Source organism: Apis laboriosa, unplaced genomic scaffold, assembly GCF_014066325.1.
Source record: "Apis laboriosa isolate Shangri-la unplaced genomic scaffold, ASM1406632v1 scaffold19_cov150, whole genome shotgun sequence".
In the NCBI taxonomy this organism is placed as follows: domain Eukaryota; kingdom Metazoa; phylum Arthropoda; class Insecta; order Hymenoptera; family Apidae; genus Apis; species Apis laboriosa.
Genome location: NW_025222278.1, coordinates 2,990,768 through 3,016,937, shown reverse-complemented (window position 1 = coordinate 3,016,937; position 26,170 = coordinate 2,990,768). Strand labels below are relative to the sequence as shown.

The window sequence follows — 26,170 nt, the reverse complement described above, 5'->3', positions numbered from 1 at the left end:
CATTTCTTTTTTTAATTTATGATGCACGATAGTAAATTTAGCAGCAACGACGAAATCACAAGACTTTTCTTTTTGATTTTCTCTTTTTAACTTCAAATCGCAAAGCTATTGATGAAGTTATCAAGAATTTCGATTAAACGTTTGTTAAATTATCCTATTTCTTCTATCCTGTTAAAATTAATCTTGAAACTTGTAGATGTGCTAGAATGTTAACCATAACTCGATTCGAAGGCGTTGATGCTACCAATCGAGATATTGACTCGAAAACACTTGAAAACGATGATATTTTTGTAATAAGATCAAGAACCAGAAGAAGTCAGGCATAGACAAACGATTTCGTTGTCGTTGCATTTCTTTGAGAAGAATCATCAAAACGTTTTGAATTTTATTTACACCATTCGTTTGATCTCTTCGAATTAACCTGGTTTATTATCGTGACCACGCGTAGCTTTCCATGTCAGAAAAGTAATTCTCTACTCTCAAATCAATTTTATTCGAAGAATTGTGTTAAAGATTATCGTAATAATAAGAATTTTCAATTTATCGTTAAAATTAAAAATAAAAATAAAAATTAAAGTTTTATTGTTAAAATTTTAATTAAATTTAACTGATTGTTTAAAATAACACTTATGAAATTTTATTTATTAATTTTAAACTTGTTAGATTTATGCAGATTAGGTATATATTTTAATAGAGATTAAGTTTATGTAGATTAATAGCTACAAGTAAAATAATTTGTTTGTGATAATATGTGTTTACGAGTTAAGTACGTGATTTATACTTACAAGATACTTACAATATTTATGAGAGTAATAAAACTGATTTGTAATAGGCATTGTGCATCATAAAATAAATAGATATAAAGAAGAGCAGAATAAATTGAATTCAATAGGAATTAATAATTAATTTTTTATTTGATAACATAGAATTAATTCAATAATATTGAAGAGTAGAAATAATTTCATCTCTTTTTTGTACGAATCATTTTATAATAAATGTTATCAATGTTTAATAAGAATTAATAATATCTTTCATCATTAATATAATTATGATTTAATAACATGGTATTAACAACAATAAAAAAAGAAATAATGATTATTTCAATGTATAGAAGTAAAAACGAATATTTTTCTTAATGAATATTCGATATATAAATCAAACTGACAATATTTGTCTTATTTTATTATTTCGTTATTGGATTAAAATTCAAATTAGAGCAATTAATTTTATATGTCGACATCGATAGAATGCAATAAATTGTATTTTGCATAATAAATAAAAGTTTCTTTCGTTACACGTATACCAACCCCATTATTTTCTATATTACAAACCATTAATTATTAACACGATGCAATCATAATGCTGTGCTGTAACCTACTATTCATATTCGTATTCTTAAGTAAACTGTGCAATAATTTTTAAACATTTTTCCACTACGAAACAAATTATCGAAACTGAACGTATAACATAATAATTATTTTTTCATTTATTCATAACACTATTTTTTCATTTATATTCTATCTATTCGTACCTTCTTTACATTATTATTATATTTTTCATCGAATATCTACCAACGCAATTAACTAACTAAACATCTCTCTAAAAGAATTTTTCACAGAAATATTTTATAGAAAAATGTTTCTCCATTTTATATTCTTCCATCTTCCAATTTTTTCTATATTATAAAAGTAACGAGAGACGAGAATCGGTTATACCATATTATATTCATCCATAAATAAATAACGCAAAAACCGATAAAACCTTTTCCGCGCGTCTAATAATCTCTCTCGATCCTCCGTTCCAAGCTTGATGATGATATTGAATAATTACTCTGAATCACTGTTGTCGTGAGGATTAATTACACGTAATTGCAACTATGTATATAAGTTTAATGAGCGAGTTAGTAACCGATTGGAGACACGATAGGAGGCTAGAGATACGTATCGTGCGTGTGAAAAATATAAGCAGTTGTTTCGTGAAAACAAAACAGAGAGTTGACCACGTAGCACGTAATATTTGCGATAAAAACTTATCGTCTCGTTAAGATCGAGGACAATACTTTCGACTTTTACGGCTTTATTTAAAACGATAATGGACTGGTACGTATCAGTTTTAACCGGTAAAACGATCGACAGTGCTAACTTGCGACATCTCTCATTGCCGAGTAATGTATGTATTCGTGTGGCCGATCGATGGGGCCCGGCCAATTGCTTTTTAATTGGTGACGCGCGTCGCGACGAATTGAACTTTCGAATGAGCCACGAAATGAGTTGTCCGTCCATTAACGAAACACGATAATTCATGATTTGCCGATTTGATTTATGGATTGCACTTGCTATTTCAGATGAATTAGTGGTTATTAGTAAGAGTGATTATCGCTTTGTGGATTCGTGTGAACAGGTGGAACTAGGAAAAATGGATTTTAAAATGGATTTTGTAAATTTTCGAAGAAGCGAAATGTAGTGGTAAATATTAATAGATTGATTTATATCGTCAATTTTACGCCACTTGGAATAACGATATATTTGTCGTACGTTGGATATAAAGTAAATTTTGTATCCGGGGGGGGGGGGGAGGGTTGTATAATTATTAATCGACTCGTGTATTATTTTGACTCGTGTATTTAAATATCTCGACACTTTCGTGAATCTCAATAATTGAAAATCGTATAACGAGCACATTTTTCTTTTATTTATCACCTTTGCTTATCGTGTTCGAGCATACTTGGAGAGAGAACAATTTGTAATAGATTTACAACAAAATAAAGATTCATTGATTTCTATCGTTATCTCGTATAAACACATGTATATTTACAAGTATTTAATGAATTGTCGAATAAAATAATAATAAAATAATAAGATGATTAATAATTGAAGAATAATCTTCTCAACAGATAAAATTCTTATTTAGATTTTCAGCGTTTATCTATTTCATCATTGTTTCAATTAATCGTGATGACATTATTCTATTATTTTGAAACGATCTGTCTTATCCTGTCTATGATAAAAATCTGAAAATGATATTTTTATATATTTTTCAAAGAACCGAATAATTAATTCTGAGAATAAAAAAAAAAAATTTAATAAAAGGAGATTAAATAAAATTAATTTCAAGTATTGTTGCGTCACACTTCAACCCTATCTGTTTTCGTCGTGTGAACAACACTCGATAATATCTAATAATTCATCAAACAACATATTTGGCTATATCTGGGCGTTTCCTCAATTTATTCTCATTCCTTAATAATATCTTTAAGGAAGTTAAGAATTGCAGACATCATAAACATCTTTATTAACGATTTAAGTGATGAAGTCACGACTTGAGAATCACTCGCTAATCAAAAGAAAAAGAAGAAGAAAAAATGAATTATCAGCATGTTGCATCTTGGCGCAGAAATCGGTTCTGACCGGAAATATTCGGTTATTTCCTTTCTTCTAGCGAGCCACGCTAGAACGTGTTCTATCGCTGTTATTGTATGTAGAACGAATAGAGTTTGTCCGATAAATATTATTCGTTGCTGTAAAAATTACTTTAAGCATTATTTTAAAATATATGTTTTATAAATAGAATTATTTGATTAAATTGAAATTTCGAAAGAGGCGGGATAAAGATGAAGAAACAGATTTTTCTTTGTATATCGAAGCAAAATTGAATAATAATAGAATTATTACATTATTATTGATAATAATCTGTAATGATATATGATACGATTATTAAGTTGTTTAATGAAATTAAATATAATTATTTTATTTGCAATAGAAGTTTTAAATAGTTTACTAATACATGATTGATATATGATTAATATATGAAATAATTGTTACAACAGATGCATACATACAATTGTTACACAGATACATAAGAATGTATCTGTATACATAAGAAATGAATTGCTCTTCGTTTCTTACAATTGTTATTTTTTAATTATTTATTTTTTTTTTTAAGCAACAATAATAATTACAATTCTCATAAATGGAAAACAAAACAAAAACAAACAATACAATATGTTTTATAATTTAAAGATAAAAATAACTTGTTTGAATGGGATATATTTTTGTTGTTTTGACAAGCGTCAAATTAATATTGATTTCAATGTAAGGAATCCTTGGTTGTTATCTCATATTATGCATAAGAATACTCTCTGTATTGAAACTATATCTACAATAAATAATAGAACGGTTATAAAAAAGATATTATCTTGTCTCATAAAAATTAATTCTCGTGAAAAAAAGAAAATGTTTAATTCTGTATTTACTTATCAATAATTTATCTGATATAAAATAAAAATTTAAAAATAATTTTAATAGAATTAATGTAATCTCGAGATTAAATCAATGCGTCTATCATTATAAAAATGATATAAAACAATGTTGTTGTTAAATATTATCACGAAGCGCGATAAAGCAATTCATTAAATGAAAGTCATTCGTATCGTGAAAAGTGAAAAATTTTTAATTCTCATTAAAATATAAATGATTCTTTACATATATGTATCATATATGTATCAATACATTTATGTACATTGATTAAGCAATAAAATTCATTTTGTATGACTCTGATGAGTGAATGTATGTTGCCACGTGAATTGTTGTGACGAGAAGGATAACGAGGAACGATAACACGAGTAACAAGGATAAACACTCGCATAGAAAATTGCAGAGGGTGAGGTCGTGAGATCACTAAAGAGTTTCGTATCATAATTTAAAAGAGTTTCGTGTTCTAATTTAAATTCTTTCGTTCTGTAATTTTATATTACTCTATAATTTAAAGAATTTCTTCAATTTGTTAATTTGGATTTAAATCTGTTAAATAAGAAATATTTTAATTACACGGATAAATTTAAATTTTCCTTTTCGATATTTAAATTCAAAACTATAATAATAATAGACGGTATATATATATTAAAATAAGAATTTAATTGTATTTATTATCAGGATACAGAGTGAATTATTCTCACGATCACTCTCGGTTACTCTTATCAGTAGATAACGATATTCCATTATCATAAAATAACGTAACGCGATATTATGGAATAAAAATATTAAAATCATGTAATCAGGATGCAAAATGAATTTTATCGAATGAAAGTAAGTACATCGTTATCAGATACGTGTGCACATGCCGCGAAATACAAAATGATAAATCAGTGCAAGTTTAACGCTCTTAATTCGGGAGACTGGATTTCGCGAAACCGGATGTAAGATCCAAACAAGAGTTTCCGGTCAAGTAGACGGAACAATTCTAAAAATGTAAACGAACAAAACTGTAACGAAAACGTGACAAACTCGTGGAAAGATAATCAATAAGATCGATCTTATATCGTGTTAAATAAACGCATTCCACTATGTTCGATAACGTATCTTCGCAAGGTCGTCTTAAAAGCGTGGGAGTGTCTCCTGCTAAGACGTACCGTCACAATTTGCGTTTACAATGCTTCATCCTTCCGATAGTGTCGAAAAATTTATTGATCCCAGTTCGACAAATTGTCTAATGAGTAAACAAGATATTATTCGGGGAATTACTTGAATTTTTTTTTTTTTTTTTTAAGAATTTAATTAAAAATTTATATGAGAATATAATCTCTTCGTGATAAATTGTAATCTAGATATCGTATTTTGTGCGAATAATGAGTGAAAAAATTTGCAATAAATTTTCTGAATAGATATTTAAATGGTATATTAATTAAATGGTAATTTGTTCAGATTTTTCTGTGAAATTTATTTTCAAAAAAAAAAAAAAAGAATTATATTACAATAATACAAATGCAAGATAGACAACAAGATATTAATAAATATCAGATTAATGAAACTGATTAATGAAAATTGATTGCATCTTAAATTTATTAATTATTTATCCAAACTTAAATGGTGGCAAGTGATATATAATAATAATGATAGAAACGATATTTTTTAAATTTTATAATCCGAATTATTAAAAAAGATATCGATTAAGATTTCTAATGACACTGTTATTATATTTTTAGTAATTTTACGAAGTGTCACTTGTCTATAAGGCTTTGCATGACAAGAGACAAAAAGTGACTTTCTAAATTAATTTTTACCTTTGATTGAAATTATCGAAATTATTAAAATCGTGTCTGTAAAACTTCTTTCATTTTGAAGTTATAAATGGAATTACGTGTCAGATTGAAAATATCAAAATACAAATGTATTTACAATGATATAATCAAAAACGAAAATTAATTTTATTCTCTGTTATAATAATAGAAATTAGAAATAAATCAAATCTTCTTAAATGAAAATATACACATCTATTCAAAAAAAGTTTTAGCAATGTAATCTTAACGAGGTCAAGACGATTCATAGATAAAAATAAGAAATATTCGATAAATTTGGAAAAAATTAATGAAATAAATACTTTCTCAAATCTGGATCACCCTATCATTCTCAGAAAGTGCCTCTTTCTTCGCGTCGACCCGTCCGCTTCCTATCCGTCACCGGAATATTTTCGAGCAAACTTAAACAGTCCATCGACTTTCGAGATCCGATCAATACCTTTTTAACAATTTTTATACTTTTAATATGAACAGAATTACAAAATTCTTTTTTTCTTTAAAAAAATGATAACTTTTCAAATTTTCCATTTAAAATTCCCAATTAATTAAATTATTATATCAAGCGATCAACAATGCATATTTACACGATAGTTATAAAAATTTGGTTAACACAAACAAGTGTTAATTTCAACGTGCAATTTGAAATAAAAATTTCACGCGTTTCGAAAAATTATTGCGAAAAAAAATTTTCTCCCAGAATACTTCCTATCCGTATATCAATCCTATCAAGAAAAACAAAAGGAAAAAGGAGAAAAGCGCAGAGGGCAGTGTTTGGTCCACGAAGATACTTCAATTTCCACCTCCCAGAAAACGTCAATCATTCCGAAATTCCCAAACAACCCCAGCTAAACCCTCTTCCCCGGTAAATCAAATCCTGACCGTCCACTTTCATCCCTTCCGCTTGTCCTTGATCCACCACACGATCAATCCTCGTCCTTCCATCCCCTCGAAAATCCTTTTTTCCATTCCCTTCGCATCGATACGTTGATTGCAAATCGATCGAGGGCAATTGTCTTTGCTGATTTTTTCTCCAATTTTAATATCTTTCTAATTTTTTTTTAGTTTTATTTCACTCACGAATTTTATTTTATTACACTCCACGAACGATACGATGAAATTTGTAAAGAAAAAAAAAATATATATTTGCGTTTCTATTCATCATTGTTAAAATTCTCTCTCTCTCTCTCTCTCTCTCTTTATCGCTATCTTATGAAAATTACGTTCGCACGAAATTCAAAATTTTCAGGTTAATCGAATTTCCTTCGCAACACGCTATCCGGATACTTTCCATGTGTTAAGTAGGTCAAGTTATGCTCGCAACGTCTCAAGATTCCAATTATCAAGGTCATTTATCCTTTAACCTCGAATGATTAACACATGTAACGAGAAAAATATGAAAGAGAAGATACGTTCTCTTCTCCCGTTAAAATGCATATACGAAATAACGAAACAAAACTTTGAGAGAAAGAGAAAAGGAAAGAAAGAAAAAAGAAGAAGAAAACGATATCGTGAAAAAGTCAAATCGGACATTTATTCAGATCGATTCTTCCTCCGGGTCTTTGACTCACGCCGACTAAACCCAACAACCATCTCTCCTCCATCGTAAAGCTTTATTCCTCGAGAATACGCGGAGAAGTCGAAGTGGAAGCCGAACAAACCAGATGACGTGTTGCGGGTTACAGTGGTGGCGGGTGTGCGCGCGCGCGTGTGTATTTAAGTGGGTATGCACGCGTGTGTTTGAAACAGTTTTATGGAAAGGGAAGCACGACGCATGCTTCCTTGTTTAATGTCGGCCCGGCTCGAGGGATACGAGTGTTACACGGTGTGTTCAGTGGCTCTACGCGCTGGATCCACGCTGATCGTTCCTCGTGGATCGCGTGCGATCCGTGAATCACGGGTGGATCGCGTTCCCACCAGGCCATCCCGTTCTCGATCGGCGGCATCCCGTGAGTGTCAATCCCGTCTTCTTTCCAACCAATTTCTCCGTGTTTTCTCATTTTTCAAATATATATATTTCTTTTATTTTTTTTAATTTAACCGTTTCATTTTATTTTTCTATTTCGTGATTCTTTTTTTTATTTATATATATATGTATGTATGTATATATTTTTGAATGTTAATCGTGATTGCATTTTGGAAAAGTATTCATTTGTATTTCTTTTGCTTTTATTCTTTTTTTTTTTTTTATCGGTGAAGAAGTTACAATAATTTTACCGGTTTCTGATTCCGATAAGATAAATAATTTCTAATGGAACGTCAGACGTCACTGTTTATCATACGTTCAGTTTGAGAGTGTAAACTTACTTTCGAAATTACAAACTTAGAAATTACAGTAAATCGAAGCAGTTAAATATAAGATATTTTTGTGTATATATGAATTTAAAAAAAATATAATTGCAACTATATTATGTAATCTATTAAAAATATTTGCCATATTTTCTTTAAAATAAATAATTCAAGTGAGCTTATGTGTTGGTAAACATTGATTTATCAAATTTGATGATTTGAATTAGAAAAGATAAATCTCGATTTGATAAAGTAAAAAAAATAAATGATAAAATTATTAAATAAAATAAAAATCTTTTTAATAATGTATTGATACTACGTGATAATTTTACGTGAGTATTTATACAAAATTTAAATGACTTTAAAAATATTTTATTTATACATCTAATTTTTCTTTTCTTTTTTTATACATTATACATTTTATACATTTAACTTTTTTAATTATTGATTACGTGAAGAAATCTTAAGGGATTTCATGCACTGAAGGGATTTTGCATGATCGATGAATCGATGGATAATTTTTGAAAATAAAATTATTGGAAATTGCAAACTTAGAATTTTTAAAATTTCTTTTTGCGTTTATTTTAAGATTTGATTGACAATTACTATTGTAAATTATTGTATGTAATCTTTTTTTATTTCTATTGCAGTTGTAAACATTTATTTGTTTCGAATATGATTATTAATTTCATCTTAATAACTTTAATTTATCTTTTTTCGAATTATCGAATATTATTGTGCAAAATTTGATTTTCGATTACTTTCACAGCGAAGGTCCATGGTTTTATATATTCTTAGCATAAAACAAGACAAATTTGCGTTGCTAATTTGAACTTCATTCTGTTTGTTTGTGGCCAATAACTGTTACAAGATGAATTTATTCCTTATATATTCTACAATTTTAAGTTTCTTCTTTCTTCTCTTTTTTTATAATTGTCAATCAATTTAAATCTTCGAATTTGTATTGACCATTAAAATTAAGAAGAAAAAAAGAGATTGATAATAACAAGTGATCAAATTTTTAAACGTTTAATTTAAAAAAGCACAATTTTCTTTTATTATTAAGAAATAATCACAAAAAATTTTAATTTTCTTCATTTCGTTCCATTCTATAATTTAATATAATCTTTTGTTATATAAAATCATAAAAATATAAGTGTAATATGTTTCTATTTATATCACAAATAAAATATTTCATTAAAGGAGTACACAAAGTAAAAATGAAGAAAAAAATATAAAAATAAAAATTTTACGAAATTCATCGATTGCTTCTTCAAAATTTTCTAAATATTTATTTGAACCAAGTACTTTTAAACAATGGTATACATAAATGTGATTGTAATAAAAAAAATCTTATGGGAATGAAATGAAAATAGAATATTTTTTAAAGAAAAATAAATGAACGTCGTAACATTAATTCTTATCGTACGACGTTTTCGTACGTGAAAACACAATTTTGAAGTTGGGTTGCAGACGTGCACTCTTAACCAGAGCTCGATCTCTGATTGATCCCACTATAAGCTTTCAAACGTGTCAGTATAAAATGTATACAAGGCCGTGTATATTCGTACGAAGAACGTAATCAACAATTTTTCAACATAAATTTGTTATCTGTTACTAAGTGCAGAATTATGCCATCGAATGAAAATCCTACGATTTTCAATCGACACTTTAATCCTACAAAATTTCGTTCAAAAAATTCGATTTTCTATGATATAGATGTTTAACAAAATATTATTGGTAATATTTTTCTTCTAAATTCAAATTTTAAACATACTAATTTAATAATAACATTTTTTTTTATTTAGATATGAAAAATTTTGTATTTATATCGATTATTTAAAATGTTAAGATTTATTCGAATTGATTGAAATTTATATTTTTATTTGGTGTCATTTTTATAAGATTTTTCAACTTATATGATTTTCAACGCAAAATTCTTATCTCATTACAATCTTTATCAATTTATAAGAATCACCTTTTTGATCGATATTTCTTTCTTATTTTTATTTGGCTTGTTGTTCAAAAACTGACATCTGTAATTCGTATTCACAATTATTTAAGTATAGCTAAAAATAGAAATTTTATTAAAATCACGAAAGAGAGAAAGAGACAGAGAAAAATTTTATCGAATTGCATCGAATATCGATTCATCATTAAAAAAGAACGATTTAACTTGTCATACGAGAGTTAATAGATGTAATAATTTTATAATTTATCATATATATTTACATTATAACCTAGAACCAAAATCCATTTAAATAAAATTGATTAAGCAATTAATAATTAGTAATTATATGATTGATGAAAGGAAATTTTGATTTAGGGATGGATTAGCTTATATTGTTATTGAATTTTGAAACTTTAAAAATTAATAATTAGATAATTGATTGCATAATTATAGTAAATAATAAAGAAATTTACTACGAATTAATCACAATTAAAGTCTTAATAATTGATAAAATAATAAACGATGCTTTTTATAAATTAACAAATCAAAGTTAAAACTGTGTATTTTATAATGCAAAATCAATGGAAAATTACGAGAAAAAATATATATAATTTGGTTTAATTGCAAATCTTGCTTGAGAATAATGAATTATTTATGAATTTAGCAGTATTTATTTAATGTATATAGTCTGAATCTCATTATATGATTTTACTTTAGAACTTGCAGATTTATCATACATTATCATTACTATTGTTATTGTAAAGAATGAGATAACATTAAGTCTCAAATCAAATCTTTGTCATAAATCTATATAAAAAAAAAAAATTATGAAAGAAAGAAAAGGGTTAGAAGGAAAAGAATTAGAATTAAAAGAGATTTTTTATATTTAGAGACGCGAAATAAAATATTTACACAATCTTTTAACGTAGAATGTGACAATTTAAGAGATAAATAGAGCGAAATGCCTGGAAATACGATTAATTAAACACAAATCATAGTTTTAATTTTATTCTCCCTGCATATTCGTTCATATTTCGTGGTTATGGGCAAGGACAATTTGTTAAAATTTTAAATAGCTAGGCTAAAAGTTGACATCAAAAATGTCTCTAATATTTATTTTCCTTGGCATTGCAACGAAACGCATTACACGGTCACGGAGATGGATGTAAAAGGTGCCGACCGAACATATCAAGGTATCAAAATTGTACGAAACGTTGCAGTTAAAGATTAAATATTTTAACTGGCACGAATTAATAGCAAACATAATAGCGTATTGTAAACAATCGAAGGATACTAAAATATTAAAGAGTAATCCGTGAAAATTTTACACACGCATGGTGTTGAATGAATTGAAAATATTCATAGATTGCCATTCAGATCAAACAAACGCAGAAAGTTAAAAAGTTGTCGGTCATTTTTTTTTTTTTTTTATATTATAAGAAATCTAAGTTTGCATTGAACGAAGAGATAAACGAAGAGATAATGGAGTATGCGTATCGAAATTTATTATAATCATAAAATTTATTTTCGATTTAAAAGAATTTGAAAATTTTTTCGAATACAAAAATTTTTAAATTCATTTAGATATAATATCTAAAAATACGTAACTTGCATTTAATTAACAATTCATTATAAATGATAACACTTCTAGTTTTAAATTATTATAAATTAACGTGATAATTACAAGTCATTATTGCTGGGACATTTTCACTACGTTATCGTACGAATAAAAATGAAAAATGCATGTTTAAAAAGTTATGTTGAAAATTATAATATTCATCGCTTGCATTTCAATGTAAACATATATTTTTTAATAAAATAAAAATATATATTTTTAATAAAATGATCATCTAATATTTAAACGTCGTACACACGATTTTCGATAACGAAAATTTCGATAAATTATGCAATTGGAGCATAAAAAAAAGAAAAAGAAAAAATTTCAAATACAATATCCTATAAAATTTCCCTCTCCGTCATTGCCATAAACTCTGCAAACCATTTCTACGCGCTATCTCTCCCTTACACTACCCTCTTTTATATCCCCAACACATTCACGTATCCGAAGATTCGATGATCTTCCAGGAAAACAAAACCCTTGAAAACACATATCGTTGCGTGTATTGTGTATACCACCAATATTTTCACAACAGATTCCCTTAAAACCCGGTGTCAATATTCTCTTTAAGACTCGAGATGAATGAAGTTTAACCAACCGTGAAATGTTACGGATTCCGGGATCAGGGCCAAATAATTTTGCAGGATATTTCTCGGATACAATGTTTTGTTTATGTATATATATATATATATATACATGAATATTTGGAACAGGAGTCACAAGGGAGCATTTTTGGAGAATCGATCCTTGAGAGCTCGAATACAAATGTTGATATACGAAAATTATTCGTCAAGTTAATCAGCGATTGAAAATAGAATGATATAAAGCGTTCAACCAGAGATAAATCTGTCTCACTCTCCATCTTACAGATAAATCTTAACCGATATTTTCGTATACAACTTTTGTGTTTGGTTTGCCCTTTAAAATCGACTCTAGTGTTCTACGAATATCTTAAGCGTTATAATGTTAAATATACGCTCGTTTATTATCCCCAGAAGAGGATTAAGAATTTACATTTCATCACATTCCAAGATACAGAATTGTTCGCAAAATGGAAAAAAACGAAAAAAAAAAATTTCGCTCGAAACTTTCGAAAGCGGCTTCGACCCGGCTTTCTTCGAAAATCTATTTTTCCGTCGACCTCACGCCCGCACGCACGCATCCCGTTTTTTCCCCTTCGGCTTAGCGATCTTCAAAAATACGCGAAGGTTATGAAGATGAGGCGATAAACAACAAACAGTGGATATATTCCCGGTATTTCTTTTTTTTTTATCTCTTTATCTCTTTATCTCTTTATCCCTTTCATTATTTTGAAGAGGAAGAGTTTTGAACAATGAGTGAACGAGTAAAAGTGACGAAACGTGGGATAGAATGAAGCTAAATAATAAAAAAAAAAAAAAAAAAAAAGAAAATATACGATATGAAATGTATGATAAAAGGATTCGAATTAAAGTTAATTTAACGCGGTATTAACAAAGATGGACAGTCGTCACAGATCTAATAAAAGATCTGCCGTTTTACCAGGAAGCACGCCGGAAAATTGTAATCGAATGCGTGTCGTTACAGCGATGAAAATATGATTAGCTGCGAGATCTAAAATATTTGGCAAATTGTCACGAGAAATCTTCGCAAGAGCCAGCTCGCGATGACAAATTTATCAATCTTCACGGGAACGGAAAATTGAAATGTTTCTGCGAAGCCACGCGACACAAATATATAACGAATCACTTTATATCTCCTTCTTGTAATTCAACATTTTTATCCATTTTTTTTAACAAACGAAAAAAAGAAAGAATTTTAATTTTATAGAATTTTAATAATTGATTTTCGTGAAAAATTATATCAATTACAGGCTAATCTAGCACGATTTATGGCATGGAAAACAATGAAATAATCGATAAATAATTCTGCAACAACGTATATTTTTCAAAATATATCATACATTCTAGATTTCTTCTTTTCAAGAATCACATCAACACTTTGCAAAATTATGGATATGGCCATATTATGGACTGCACGTCCCAAGCAAGTATCGTTGTACTTGTCAAATTTCCAAAAAAGTTGGAAAAGAACCAAACTTCGTTCAAATTGGTTATTGGTTAACACAATTTTTCGTATTTCATATTCCCAAAAGCATCGATATGGAAAAGCGAAAAACGAGAAAACAATAGGAAGTTTAAAGAGGTAGAATTCGTAAATAAAGATTATCGTTTTCCATCGTGTAAAAACTTTCAAAGAAATCTTTATTTCGTCGTTTCGTTTTGTTCTTCATCTTTTTTGTTACGAAAAATTCAATGGAATTTTTGAAGGATCTATGTTACAAAATACTCGCGAAAAATAAAAAGAGGCTTTCATTGATTCATTGTGCGACATTGGCTCATTAGATAGGTGTAAATTAACGTACTATGAATGTTTCGTGAAACATTTTCTGAGTAATATTTAACACCTATGATATTATTTCTTTAAGAAAAATTCTGAAAAATATATAAATAAAAATTCCTGTTCAAAAAGAAGATCTAGCTCTAAGAAAATAATCATTCATTTATGAATATATATACATTCATCATACATGTTTTATTATACATGTACAGTTGGACAATACACGATGCGATTTATTATTTATTATTGATAAAAGATTGAAATTTCAAGTAAAAAAGTAGTTTTGTCTTTTTTTTTTACAGATTCAAGGAGACGCAATTGACTTGTACTTAAAGCTATGGATGATGAGGTGATTGGTGGAGGTCAAAATAAGAGATCACCAATGACTTTGAACGTCAGTGGGTTATGGGACGTGGTCCCACGATTGGATCATTACAGGTTCGTGTACAATATTTTCTTTCATTGATTTATTATCTTTATTTGTTAAACTTCCTTCGATATGTGAAATTTTGTATATATTTAAATTTACCTGTTATTTAATTTTTTATTTAATTTCGTTGATTTTTACAGATTCAAAAGTTACAATATCTTATATTAAATTATATAATTTATGAAAAATATATTACAATTTTTATTCGTTAATTGTAATTTATTATAAAGAAATTTAATATTTTAACGTCTCGACGAAAATTTAACGAAAAAAAAGTAAAACCTAAAAGTTTAACAAATTGATCGAAAACAGTAAAAATAAGATTTAAATGCATTTCTTTTGCGTGAAATCACAATTCACAATTCACAAAAATAAATTTTTACAAATTTCTGAAAAAATGAATGATAAAAATGTCGAAATAACATTTCGACATTTATATAAATTATCAATTAACTTCAAATTAATTTCAAGTCGAATCCACTTATTCGTAATGTAATTGCAAAAATGATGAACGATTTATTAATTTAATCGCTATTATCAATTTATCGAAAAATATTGCATTCGTGTATTATAATCTCGTATAATTTTCTGTACTTTAAAATTTCAATATTATTATTTTTGTTCTGTATGAAAAAAATTAATAAAAATTAAATCCGATATTTTATTTCATCATTATCAATGAGATACGAAACGGTTAATTTTTCATTATTGGTGTGCGAAACATATTTCCTATCTAATTAGCCAGTTCACTTGCAACGGTATTTAAAAATCCATTTCCTCTAAACGAGGAAACAATTTTATCTTTTTACCGATAAAAAATTAACCATCAATCATACACATTATATGCATTTTAACTATTTTTCTATAATAAAAGCCAATAAAAAATACGTATTACAATTTTTAAAAAAAAAAAAAAAGAAAAAGAACTTCATTACATGATTCCTATAGATATTACAAGAAAAGATATAATACAAATTAAAAGATATTACAAAGAATTACATAAAATTTGTATTAATGATTAACAGTCTTTCATATAGTTTGACCTTATCTTAAATTTAATTAGCCCTGTATCCAACACCATTATAGAAAGTTATACAAAAACATTTTTACTTTTAGATTGAGCCGTCGTGCTAAGAGGCCATCGTTGAGCACCCTGCACGAAGGAAATCTTATAAAGGTAAGATTGCCACACCCTGTGAACATTCTTCGTAATACCCTTGTTTGTAATATCATCGAATGCATTGGAAAGTGCTCCGTAATTGCTCAACCCCTTTTATGGATCGGCTTTGATAAATTTTTATTTAGAATAGCTTAAAGAAAAAAATGGATTAGATGTAAATGTGTCTCTGTTAAAATACGAATAAATAAGTACGAGATTTAGATCGTCGTACGATATTCTTTTTTGTTTGAAAAAATGTTAGAAAAATTTTACTTTTAACTTTTTATTTATTTTTTTTTTTTTTACTTTCAAATAGTTATTAAGATTTTGTTTCTTTATATCAAGTGCTGTCTATTTTAAAAGTCATGAACTCTTTCCTTTCATAACCTTATACGTGTTACAGTGTTAACAGTGTTTCACAACGAATGTCGTTCATTTTCGTTAGAATCATGCTGTGCAATTAAATGTCTGATATTACTGTTACAATAAAAAGTTTGCTTCTCCCCAACAGATATTTATAACGATTTAGTTTATGATCTGAGAGAAAACTAACAAGAATAAAGTAAACAAAAATGTGAAATGATTTTTTTGAATTTCATTAAAATCATCATTAATCAGTTAGCACCTATGTTATTCCTTCGTCATTTGAAAATTGAAAAAATTTTTTAACATTCTCAGATTTATTTATTTATTATGAATCACATTTCATTACGTTGCATTATATTTATAACTTTTACATTTTTTTATTATATATGCCTTCTTTGTATCATTCTAAGATTTATTCTTTTCTTTGAATTATCATAAAATTATATCCCATAATTCAACTACCTCCATTATATTAGAATCGCACACACATCATCATTATTAGATCGCATCAAATATTATCACAGAAAACAGTTCGACGCAATATGCAGAAGTAAAACGAAATCGTGCGGTCAGCATCGTATTTTGATATTGTCGGAAGTAATATAGGTCATTTATTCCATTAGGAAATGTGCGAATGAATCGTGCAATAGATATTAGAAATTAGAAATGGAAATATAGTAATAATGTTAATACAGATATGCGCAATTCTTTTTTGAAATCGATTATTTTTCAACGATGACTCATTATCAGTTTGATCCCAATAATGTTGAATTTCCTTCTTTAAAAATCTCAAATACCTCGTTTCTTTTCCTCATGTATGTTGTATATGTTCGATAATTGGTTTACATTTTTTATTTCTAGTTTCATTGTATATTAATTGTTTAATTTTCATCATAACAATTGTGATGTCAGAAATTTTGTGATTTTGATCGTGTCACTTTGTTTAGAATCAAATATTAATTATAAAATTATACGTAACGTATACGTTTATGAAATTATATATAATATTAAATTATTGATTACCAGTTTAGTATCAATTAATCTTTAATTTTTATTATTTTCTACGTACGTAATACTTTTATTTGAAAATAAATACACGATCCTTCGTTTTATCGATTTGTCTTTCCGATTTCGTTCCTCCATTTTATTTTAAAGGACAGTCGAGATCGTACGGATATATCAAAATATATATTACATTTCTCAGACTTTCAAAGAAGACTTGAAGGATCGAACATGTATAAAGATAGGACGAAAATTTGTTAAATTACATTTTGATTACATTTGATACATTTGATCATAATATAATATAAATTTTTTTCATTTTTTTAACTTATCGTAACACTCTGAATTTTAATTATTGAAAATCAATAAGAATGAAAATCAATATTGAAAATCAATATAAAAAAATATAGAAATATATTCAAAATTTATTTATACCGTTTTTGACAAAACGAAATAAATATAGCATTAGAAGTGATAAGTTAATCAAGTCGTAAAGCTCGTAGAGTCAAATGAGACCCGCAGGAGTTTCCTCCCTCGACGATCGAACTCATAACGAGAGTTGCGCAGGATGACAGTATATTAAGTTTACACAGCAGTAAATATCAGCTGCGAGGAAAATTAGAAAAGGTATCGAGAATTTTGAAATTCACATTGCTTCTATCGTTAATAAAAAAAAAAAAAAAAAAATGTAAAAATAATCCAAATAATTTAATTTTTAATTCTAACATAGTCAATACATCTACACAACCCACCTACAATCGATACAAATTATAAAATTAACGAACGAAAACATTAATTCTATGATCTACTAATGATCTTTCAAGGGATGAAGAATAAATGACAACAGAAATACAAAAAAAATACATACTATACGATACAAAAAAAAACGCACTAAAAAGAAGAGGAGGGAAGGGAAAAAGAAATAAATAAATAAGATAAAAATAAACTTTTGGAATTTCAGGACCCGAACATAGAGGCTGGTCAAGTCGGGGTATCGCAGCAAGGACACACGGGGATAAAGCTAGGATGGATCCAAGGTGTTCTCATACCGTGTCTGCTCAATATATGGGGTGTAATGCTATTCCTGCGATTGTCGTGGGTGGTGGCACAGGCGGGCATACTACAGAGTATCATTATTATTGGAATATCGGCGGCAGTCTGCGTCATCACGACGCTTAGCCTCAGTGCAATTAGTACTAATGGGGAAGTAAAGGGAGGTGTGTTACGGGACCCCCGTCCTTTCTGTCTTCTTCTCTCCTTCTTTTCTTTCTTTCTTTCTTTCTTTTTTTTTTTTTTTTTTTTTTACCAAGGAGTGGCGTCGTGTGTGCTTTGTCATCGTGTGCAGTAGCCATCTACTGGAATCGAACGTTGATAATTGTTTTTCCGTGAAAAAGAGCTTACGAAGTCCTTGAATTTAACCGTGTCAAACCCTATTCACTTCTATCTTGCAGATCGTATAAGAAAAGAAGTCTTTGCGTTTTTCGAAAATAGAAGAATTTACGGATTAAAATAACACGTTCGATTTATATCTCTCAATCGATTTCTTTCCTTTGTAAAATTTTATCCGTTTATGTAATATGCCGTATATGAGCGAATAAATAATTATTGGATCGAATAAAATTGAATGGTTAGTACAATTGTATGAATTATATAAATTATGATTTCTATAGGTGGTATATATTTCATCATATCACGCACCCTTGGGGCGGAATTTGGAGCCTCGGTGGGGATCGTATTCGCATTTGCAAACGCTGTTTCGGCATCTATGAATACCATTGGTTTCTGCGACTCCCTGAACGATTTGTTGCGGGAAAATAATCTAAAAATCATCGACAATGGAGTGAACGATGTTCGAATCGTCGGAATAATCGCATTGATCGTCATGATATTGATCTGTGCGATTGGTATGGAATGGGAGTCGAAGGTATTTATTTTATGATAAGAAAATATATTTCACTTATGATAAGAAAATCGATTAATTGATACATAAGAATTTTACGATACGAGTTGAGTACTGTTTTTCTGTTCTGTTCTGTTTTCTGTTGTTCTGTTCTCAGATGAAAATTAAAATTCTGTATGATAGCAAAATTAATTATTTTTTTGATTTAAACTCATTTCTTTCAGGCTCAAAATTTCCTTATAGCCATCATTGTTGCAGCTATTTTCGACTTTTTAATCGGTACTATCATTGGGCCCCATAATATAGAACAAAAAGCACAAGGATTTTATGGATTCTCTTGTAAGTTAAATTTATATAAGATACATAAAAAATTTGATATCTATAAAATATTTTTAATAAAATATGAATGATAATATTGTGTCTAAATATATTTATATATAATTTGTTTTAAAAAAAAATAATTGGTAATAGATTCTTAATCGATTGCTATCGAACGTTATTCGATATAATTGTCTGAAAAGGATGTTTCAATAATTAATGAAATATCAATAAATAGAAATTCTTTATTTCAAATTCTTAGACGATGGTATAAATCGAAAAATTGAACTTCCTACCTTCAAATATGATTAAAAATAAATTATTTAATCCCGTTAATATAAATCTATATATTGATATCTTTCAATTAATATAATAATTCTTATCTATCCCTCCATATAATATTTTTAAACGAATTATATTTTTTTTTTCTTAAATCCATAAAGCTGAAGTTTTCATGAAGAACTTAGGGCCGAATTATCGGTTCTCTGAGAACAGCAACCAAACGTTCTTCTCCGTGTTCGCCATTTTCTTTCCATCCGTGACCGGGATTCAAGCTGGCGCCAACATCTCTGGCGATTTAAAGGATCCAGCGAGTAGCATCCCGATTGGAACTCTTCTCGCGTTGCTAATTTCGATGCTGAGCTATGTCACTTTTGTTTTCTTTGCGGGTGGCGCCGCACTCAGGGATGCCAGTGGCTTTGTTATGAATAGTACCATTATAGATTGCATACCGAATGTCAACTGCAGTTTTGGATTGCACAACAGTTACTCGGTATGGTATGGTATATGATTAATAATATATATACATATATATATTTATCGATATGAAAGGCAAATATTGATATTTCGATGCTCTTTCTAATTTTCAATATTTGTATTCAATTTAATTATTATAATGATAAATACATTAAAATTTATTAATTGTTTTAATATACTTTTCGTTATTTGTGCATCGCAAATAAATATTTGAAAATATATAATATAATATAATTGATATAATTTTTTAATTATTTTTATTTCGAATGTAGTGTTTGAAAGTATATAAAGTTTTATTCGTTTATTTATTGTCATAGTTTTTTGTTTACAATACAAATGCTTTTTATTTTTATATATATTCTTAATAAATTGTTATTAAGATCTCGTTGCGTTTTTCTATTCGTAGGTGATGCAACTTATGTCAGTGTGGGGTCCATTTATCTATGCCGGCTGCTTTGCTGCAACACTTTCTACAGCCTTGACAAATTTGCTATCGGTACCACGATTGATACAAGCGCTGGGACAAGACAGGATTTATCCCGGCTTGATTTATTTCAGCAAAGGTTATGGAAAACATGGTGAACCTTATCGTGGATACGTACTCACGTTCATTGTTGCAACGTTGTTTCTTTTGATAGGTATAAACAAAATTGAATGATTTTTTCGAATAAAAATGAATGAATTTACACGTAATACAAAATAATCATGTAAAATATTTATGAATTAACGTTTAATTGAAATATAAATTTTTTTTTACAATTCTTTTATTAAGTTTATTTTGTATGTATGAAATTAATAATTTTCTTCAATTTTTTGAAACATAATTATTTATCAGAATCAATAGAAAAATATTTCAGAAAAGTGTAATTTTCAATCAATGAGTTTTTGTGCATTAAGTTGTTAAATATAGAAATATTTTCTATACATTATATTAAATTAATTCAAATCGTCAAATGATATTTGCGTATACTCGAATAATAAATTCTCTTTTTTCAGCAAACTTAAATGTGGTCGCACCTTTAATCTCAAACTTCTATCTGGCGTCATACGCTTTGATTAATTTCTGCACTTTCCATGCAGCGCTTATTCGACCACTTGGATGGCGTCCTACCTTCAGAGTAAGTAATAAAATAGAAAAGAATGAAATTTAATTTCTATTCAAATTTTTATCGTTATTTAAAGAACGTATGGCAATTACATATGTGTTAAATAATTAGTAACGATAAAAAAGAATTATTAAAATAATTGAAATAAAAAAATCTTTTGTTTACAGTTTTACAACACTTGGCTATCTCTGTCAGGTTTTATTACCTGCGTTGCCATAATGTTCCTTATCGACTGGGTGACATCGCTCATCACGTTTGTCATTATTTTCGCATTATATTTGATAGTTGTGTATCGGAAACCAGACGTGAATTGGGGTAGCAGTACGCAGGCCCAAACGTACAAAACTGCACTTTCTATTGTTTATCGGTAAAAACATAATTGTAATTCAATTTTCATTACTTTCTTTTTCATTTTTTCAATTTCTGAATATCCGTTCTTATTTTAATTTGATCGATCAACTAATTTTTTTAAATGTTAATCATTAGTATTAGTATTAGATAAATAATATATTCAGGACGATTATTTAAGATTTAAGAAATATAAAAATTGAACAAAAAATATTTCCATACAAAATATTATATATACAAGTTAATTGAATCATTATAGAAAATTATACAACTCCATAACGATCAATATCAGAATCAAATTGCAAAAAATTTCTATTAAAAATCTAAAAATTTTAAATCCGCCATTTTTTTTTATTAATTTTATTTAATTTAAACTTCTATCTTTAACTTATTCACGAAACAACATACGTTTATAAAGAAGTTATATTTTACAGATTGAATTCGATCGACGAGCACGTCAAAAATTACGCTCCTCAAATTTTGGCATTGAGCGGAGCTCCTGGCGCCAGGCCAGCGTTATTGCATCTGGCAAATCTCATCACGAAAAATCACTCGCTGTTGATTTGCGGTGAAATATGCCCGGTATGCGATTTAAAATAATCAAATTCGTTCCTCTATCCCTTCGTTGCTTTCATAGAAATACTAATCGTTTCAAATTCTCGTTAATCATTTTATCCTTTGGGCCTTGAACTCGATAACAATTTATATAAATATTTTTATTAACAGACTCGTTTATCATATCGTTTGCGATCAATGCGACTGAGAAATGGTTACGCGTGGTTGCATCAACAGCGTATAAAATCTTTCTATCATGTGGTGGAGGATTTAAGTTTCGAACGGGGTGCATCGGCTTTGATGCAGGCAACAGGTGTCGGAAAATTGGCGCCGAACGTTGTTTTGATGGGCTATAAAACGCACTGGTCAACGTGCAATCACAAAGATCTTCAGGAATATTTCAATGTGCTTCAGTAAGTTTCTTCAGAATTTGTCGAAAATTAAAACAGAGTGGTTGAGAAATACGAATATTCGTGGCAATATTCCTTGAACCATCGATTCTAAAGGATACAACAAACACAAAAATTGGTGTTGATGTTTATTTATGGAAAAATGCGTATTCGTATATTTATGTGTATTTCTGGATCACTCTGCATCATTTAGTTTGATTGAAAATTTTTACAACGATGGGGATAATTAAATTTTCATACAGATTAGTATAAAATTAGTATTAAATATGAATATAATCGATATTCGTTAAGTATTATTTTATCTAATGAAATTTTATATTGTTTACGTTAGTAACGCGTTCGATCAAAAATTGGCGGTAGCCATGTTGCGAATTGCGGAGGGTTTGGACTGTTGTGAAGTTGCGACCGCGAACGGCGATGATGAACACGGTGTCTTAGCGCAGAGTAGCTACGATTTAACAGGAAACACTTTGATGCACGTGGACAGCAATTTGTCAATGTCCAGCCAAATTCCGAGAGTGCAAAGCGTGCCAACAATGGGTATTTATAATAATATTTTATTAGTTTATTTAATATTTGCAATTTTTGAAAAAGAAAAGTTTAAAATAGTAATTTTATTAAAGATAAATTTGTATTATGAATAATTAGTATAGTAAAAAAATAAGAAATAATTACAATTTATAAATAAATCATTTTTGCATTGTTTATTATTATTGTATAAATAGCTATTACGTGAATCACATATAATTATTGTAAAAATAATTTCTGAAAAGTAATTAATGTTTAACGATTTTAATTTTATTTTAGGAAGTCAATTCGTGCCTATCGATGGTCCACAAATTATTAGAGATTCGCCTACTCATGGAAGTGCTCGAGAACATTTGAAACAGAAACGAAAACATGCTATAGAGAAACTAATGTAAGTTAAAATTAATTGTTATTTTTAAAGAATAAATTTTATATCGAAGATTTAAACGAGAAGTTTTCGAAAAATCAAAATCGAATATTACAATTTTAATTGAATGGATATTTTTTTGAAAAATTCACTTTTAAATTACTTTTAGACGAAAATTATTTAAAATGTATAATAAATGAATGATATTTCAAGGTTTAATTTAATTTTTAAGGGAAAAGCGCCATGTAATGCCATCTATACCTGAACGCTTAGCGATTTTTCAAAGAAAGCACAAAAATGGTACAATTGATGTATGGTGGCTATACGATGATGGAGGTAATTCATAAAATGTTTTTTCATAATACGTATCTTCAAGCAATTAGATTATTAATCAATTAAGATTTTCAATGTATATTTTTAATCGATATACTTATTTATTTTAAAATATTTGAAAATAAAAATGAAAATATTTTTAAATTTACTTCATATAATACATAATATAACAATTATAAATAGAAAATATTTTTAATAAATTTTAATTAATTGAATTGAAAAATTTATATTAATATTGCAATAATTATATTAAGAATTTTTACTATATTTATAGCCTTTTATTGTTATTAAGATTATGTTTCGTTTTCGATATTTTTAACAGGAAAAAACGAAACATAAAAATTGCATGAAAATTTCTAATAATTTTAAAAAATTCAAACAAAATAATAGAAAATATTATTTGAAATTTATAAAACATTTAATGAATCATTTGTTTACATTTTATATAAGGATGTACTCATTTTTAAGTGGCAGAAATTTATATTCGACAGGTTTAACGATTCTTCTTCCATACATTATTAGTACACGCTCAAATTGGGAGCATTGTAAAATGAGAATTTTTGCGTTGGCCAATCACAAACAAGACATTGTAGCACAGGAGAAAGAGTAAGTTAAAAATCAAAAAGAAAATTCTCATAATTATAAATATTTCAAATTACTTTTTATTTAAATCAATATTTTCTATCAAATATATTTCTTTATTTAAATATTTTTTTTAAATTTAATTTATTTATAATTACAAATATCGATTATAATCAAAATTAAATTTAAAATAAATTTTAGATATTATCTTTAGCATAAAAATTTGAAAAATTTAAAAATCGAAATAAAAAAATACTAATCAATCAATATATATAAATATCAATGTTATTTTTATAATTTTCAGAATGGCCGAAATAATGACAAAGTTCAGGATAAGATATACCAGTTTAAAAATGGTAGACGATATAAGCGTTCAACCAAAACAAGAAACATTAGATTTTTTCGATAAACTCATATCTAATTTCCGAAAAAATGATGTGTCTGATACAGGTAAAATAATGAATTTAGATATTTTATCTAAAATTTGAGATTAAAAGAGATTATATTAACTGATAACTTCATTCATTTATCGATAATTAATAAAATACGTTAATTAAAAGATTATTTCAATATTTCATTATAGAATGCTGTGTAACAAATCTTGAACTTCAGACTTTGAAAGATAAAACGCACAGACAACTTAGACTACGAGAACTTCTATTGGAAAACTCAAGTCAGTCTACCTTAGTTGTAATGTATGTATGCACAAAAATTATTTACATTGTAATAAAGTTTAACGGCAAAAATAATATCTTATAAAACAATTGCAAATCTTAATCTTCCTTTTTTTAGAAAATAGAATTTTTCAATATATATATATATATATAACCTATTATCAATAATACTTAATATAAAATTTATTAATAAATAATATTTTTTTCCTATCAAAAAATATTTTATGTAATTTTCAAATGTTGAATTCTAGATGTTAATTTTTTTTAACAATATTAAAATAATATATTTGAAAATTAATAAATAAATGAGTAGTTTTTGAGATTTTTCTTTTTTAATTATAGGTCACTACCAATGCCAAGAAAGGGTGCAGTTTCCGCTCCATTGTACATGGCATGGTTGGAAGCTTTAACCAAGAATATGCCACCGACTCTTTTGATACGCGGAAATCATACTTCAGTGTTAACTTTTTATTCGTAGTTCACCGATATTATTTTAAACCAGTGTTTTCCAATCTTTTTAGATTAGCGATACATTTCGAAACTAATAAAGTTTTTGCGACACATCATAATTGTTAAGATAAAAATTTTAATTTATTTAAAATAATAACATATAATAACACTTGTTATAATATATTATTTACTCAAAAAGGAAAAAAATGTTTTAAAAATATTACTAAATATAAAAATATTTATAAAAATATTGACATATTATATTTTAATGACATTTATATTTTACATATTATAACAAGGATTTTTTTTATATCGCATTTTTAACATTATTTATATATCAATAAATATTAAATATTTTTATATATAAAATTTTAATTTTCACAATATATTGATGTGTCGTGAGAAACATATCGGTTGAGAAACACTGATCTAAACAATAAATATAATTTTAGCATCTAGATGAATTTATTTACTTTGAATAGCATCGTGGAAGTCTATGCAATTATTAAAGACATCTGATGCGGACAGACAGTATTCTGTATATTCATGCCAAAAATTATATAGATACTATGATCTGTT

General features: G+C 27.6%; 1 protein-coding gene across 4 annotated transcripts; it reads left to right on the top strand.

Annotated features, from left to right (window-relative positions):
- Positions 1-1,959: 1,959 nt before the first annotated feature.
- LOC122712199 (bumetanide-sensitive sodium-(potassium)-chloride cotransporter) lies at positions 1,960-25,817 on the top strand. Of its 4 annotated transcripts, XM_043931639.1 has the most exons (20): positions 1,960-2,099; positions 2,345-2,465; positions 14,610-14,745; positions 15,854-15,914; positions 18,226-18,481; positions 18,935-19,188; positions 19,389-19,503; positions 19,926-20,254; positions 20,645-20,876; positions 21,235-21,356; positions 21,512-21,711; positions 22,127-22,274; positions 22,419-22,660; positions 22,989-23,197; positions 23,465-23,576; positions 23,785-23,888; positions 24,377-24,491; positions 24,772-24,917; positions 25,051-25,162; positions 25,484-25,817. In XM_043931639.1, exons 3-20 carry the CDS (start codon positions 14,645-14,647, stop codon positions 25,617-25,619), a joined length of 2,994 nt encoding a protein of 997 aa, XP_043787574.1. In that variant the 5' UTR covers positions 1,960-2,099; positions 2,345-2,465; positions 14,610-14,644; the 3' UTR covers positions 25,620-25,817. The 4 variants fall into 4 exon arrangements, with proteins under 4 accessions (XP_043787574.1, XP_043787575.1, XP_043787572.1 ...); XM_043931640.1 differs by lacking the exon at positions 2,345-2,465; XM_043931637.1 differs by lacking the exon at positions 1,960-2,099 and having other exon boundaries at positions 2,134-2,465.
- Positions 25,818-26,170: the final 353 nt, after the last annotated feature.

Bases quoted from the DNA above. Each gene is read 5' to 3' on its own strand.
- LOC122712199 (XM_043931640.1), top strand. From the start codon at position 14,645: ATGGATGATGAGGTGATTGGTGGAGGTCAAAATAAGAGATCACCAATG. The intron at 21,712-22,126 runs GTAAAAACATAA...TATATTTTACAG, and splicing joins GCACTTTCTATTGTTTATCG to ATTGAATTCGATCGACGAGC. The intron at 24,918-25,050 runs GTAAAATAATGA...ATTTCATTATAG, and splicing joins AAATGATGTGTCTGATACAG to AATGCTGTGTAACAAATCTT.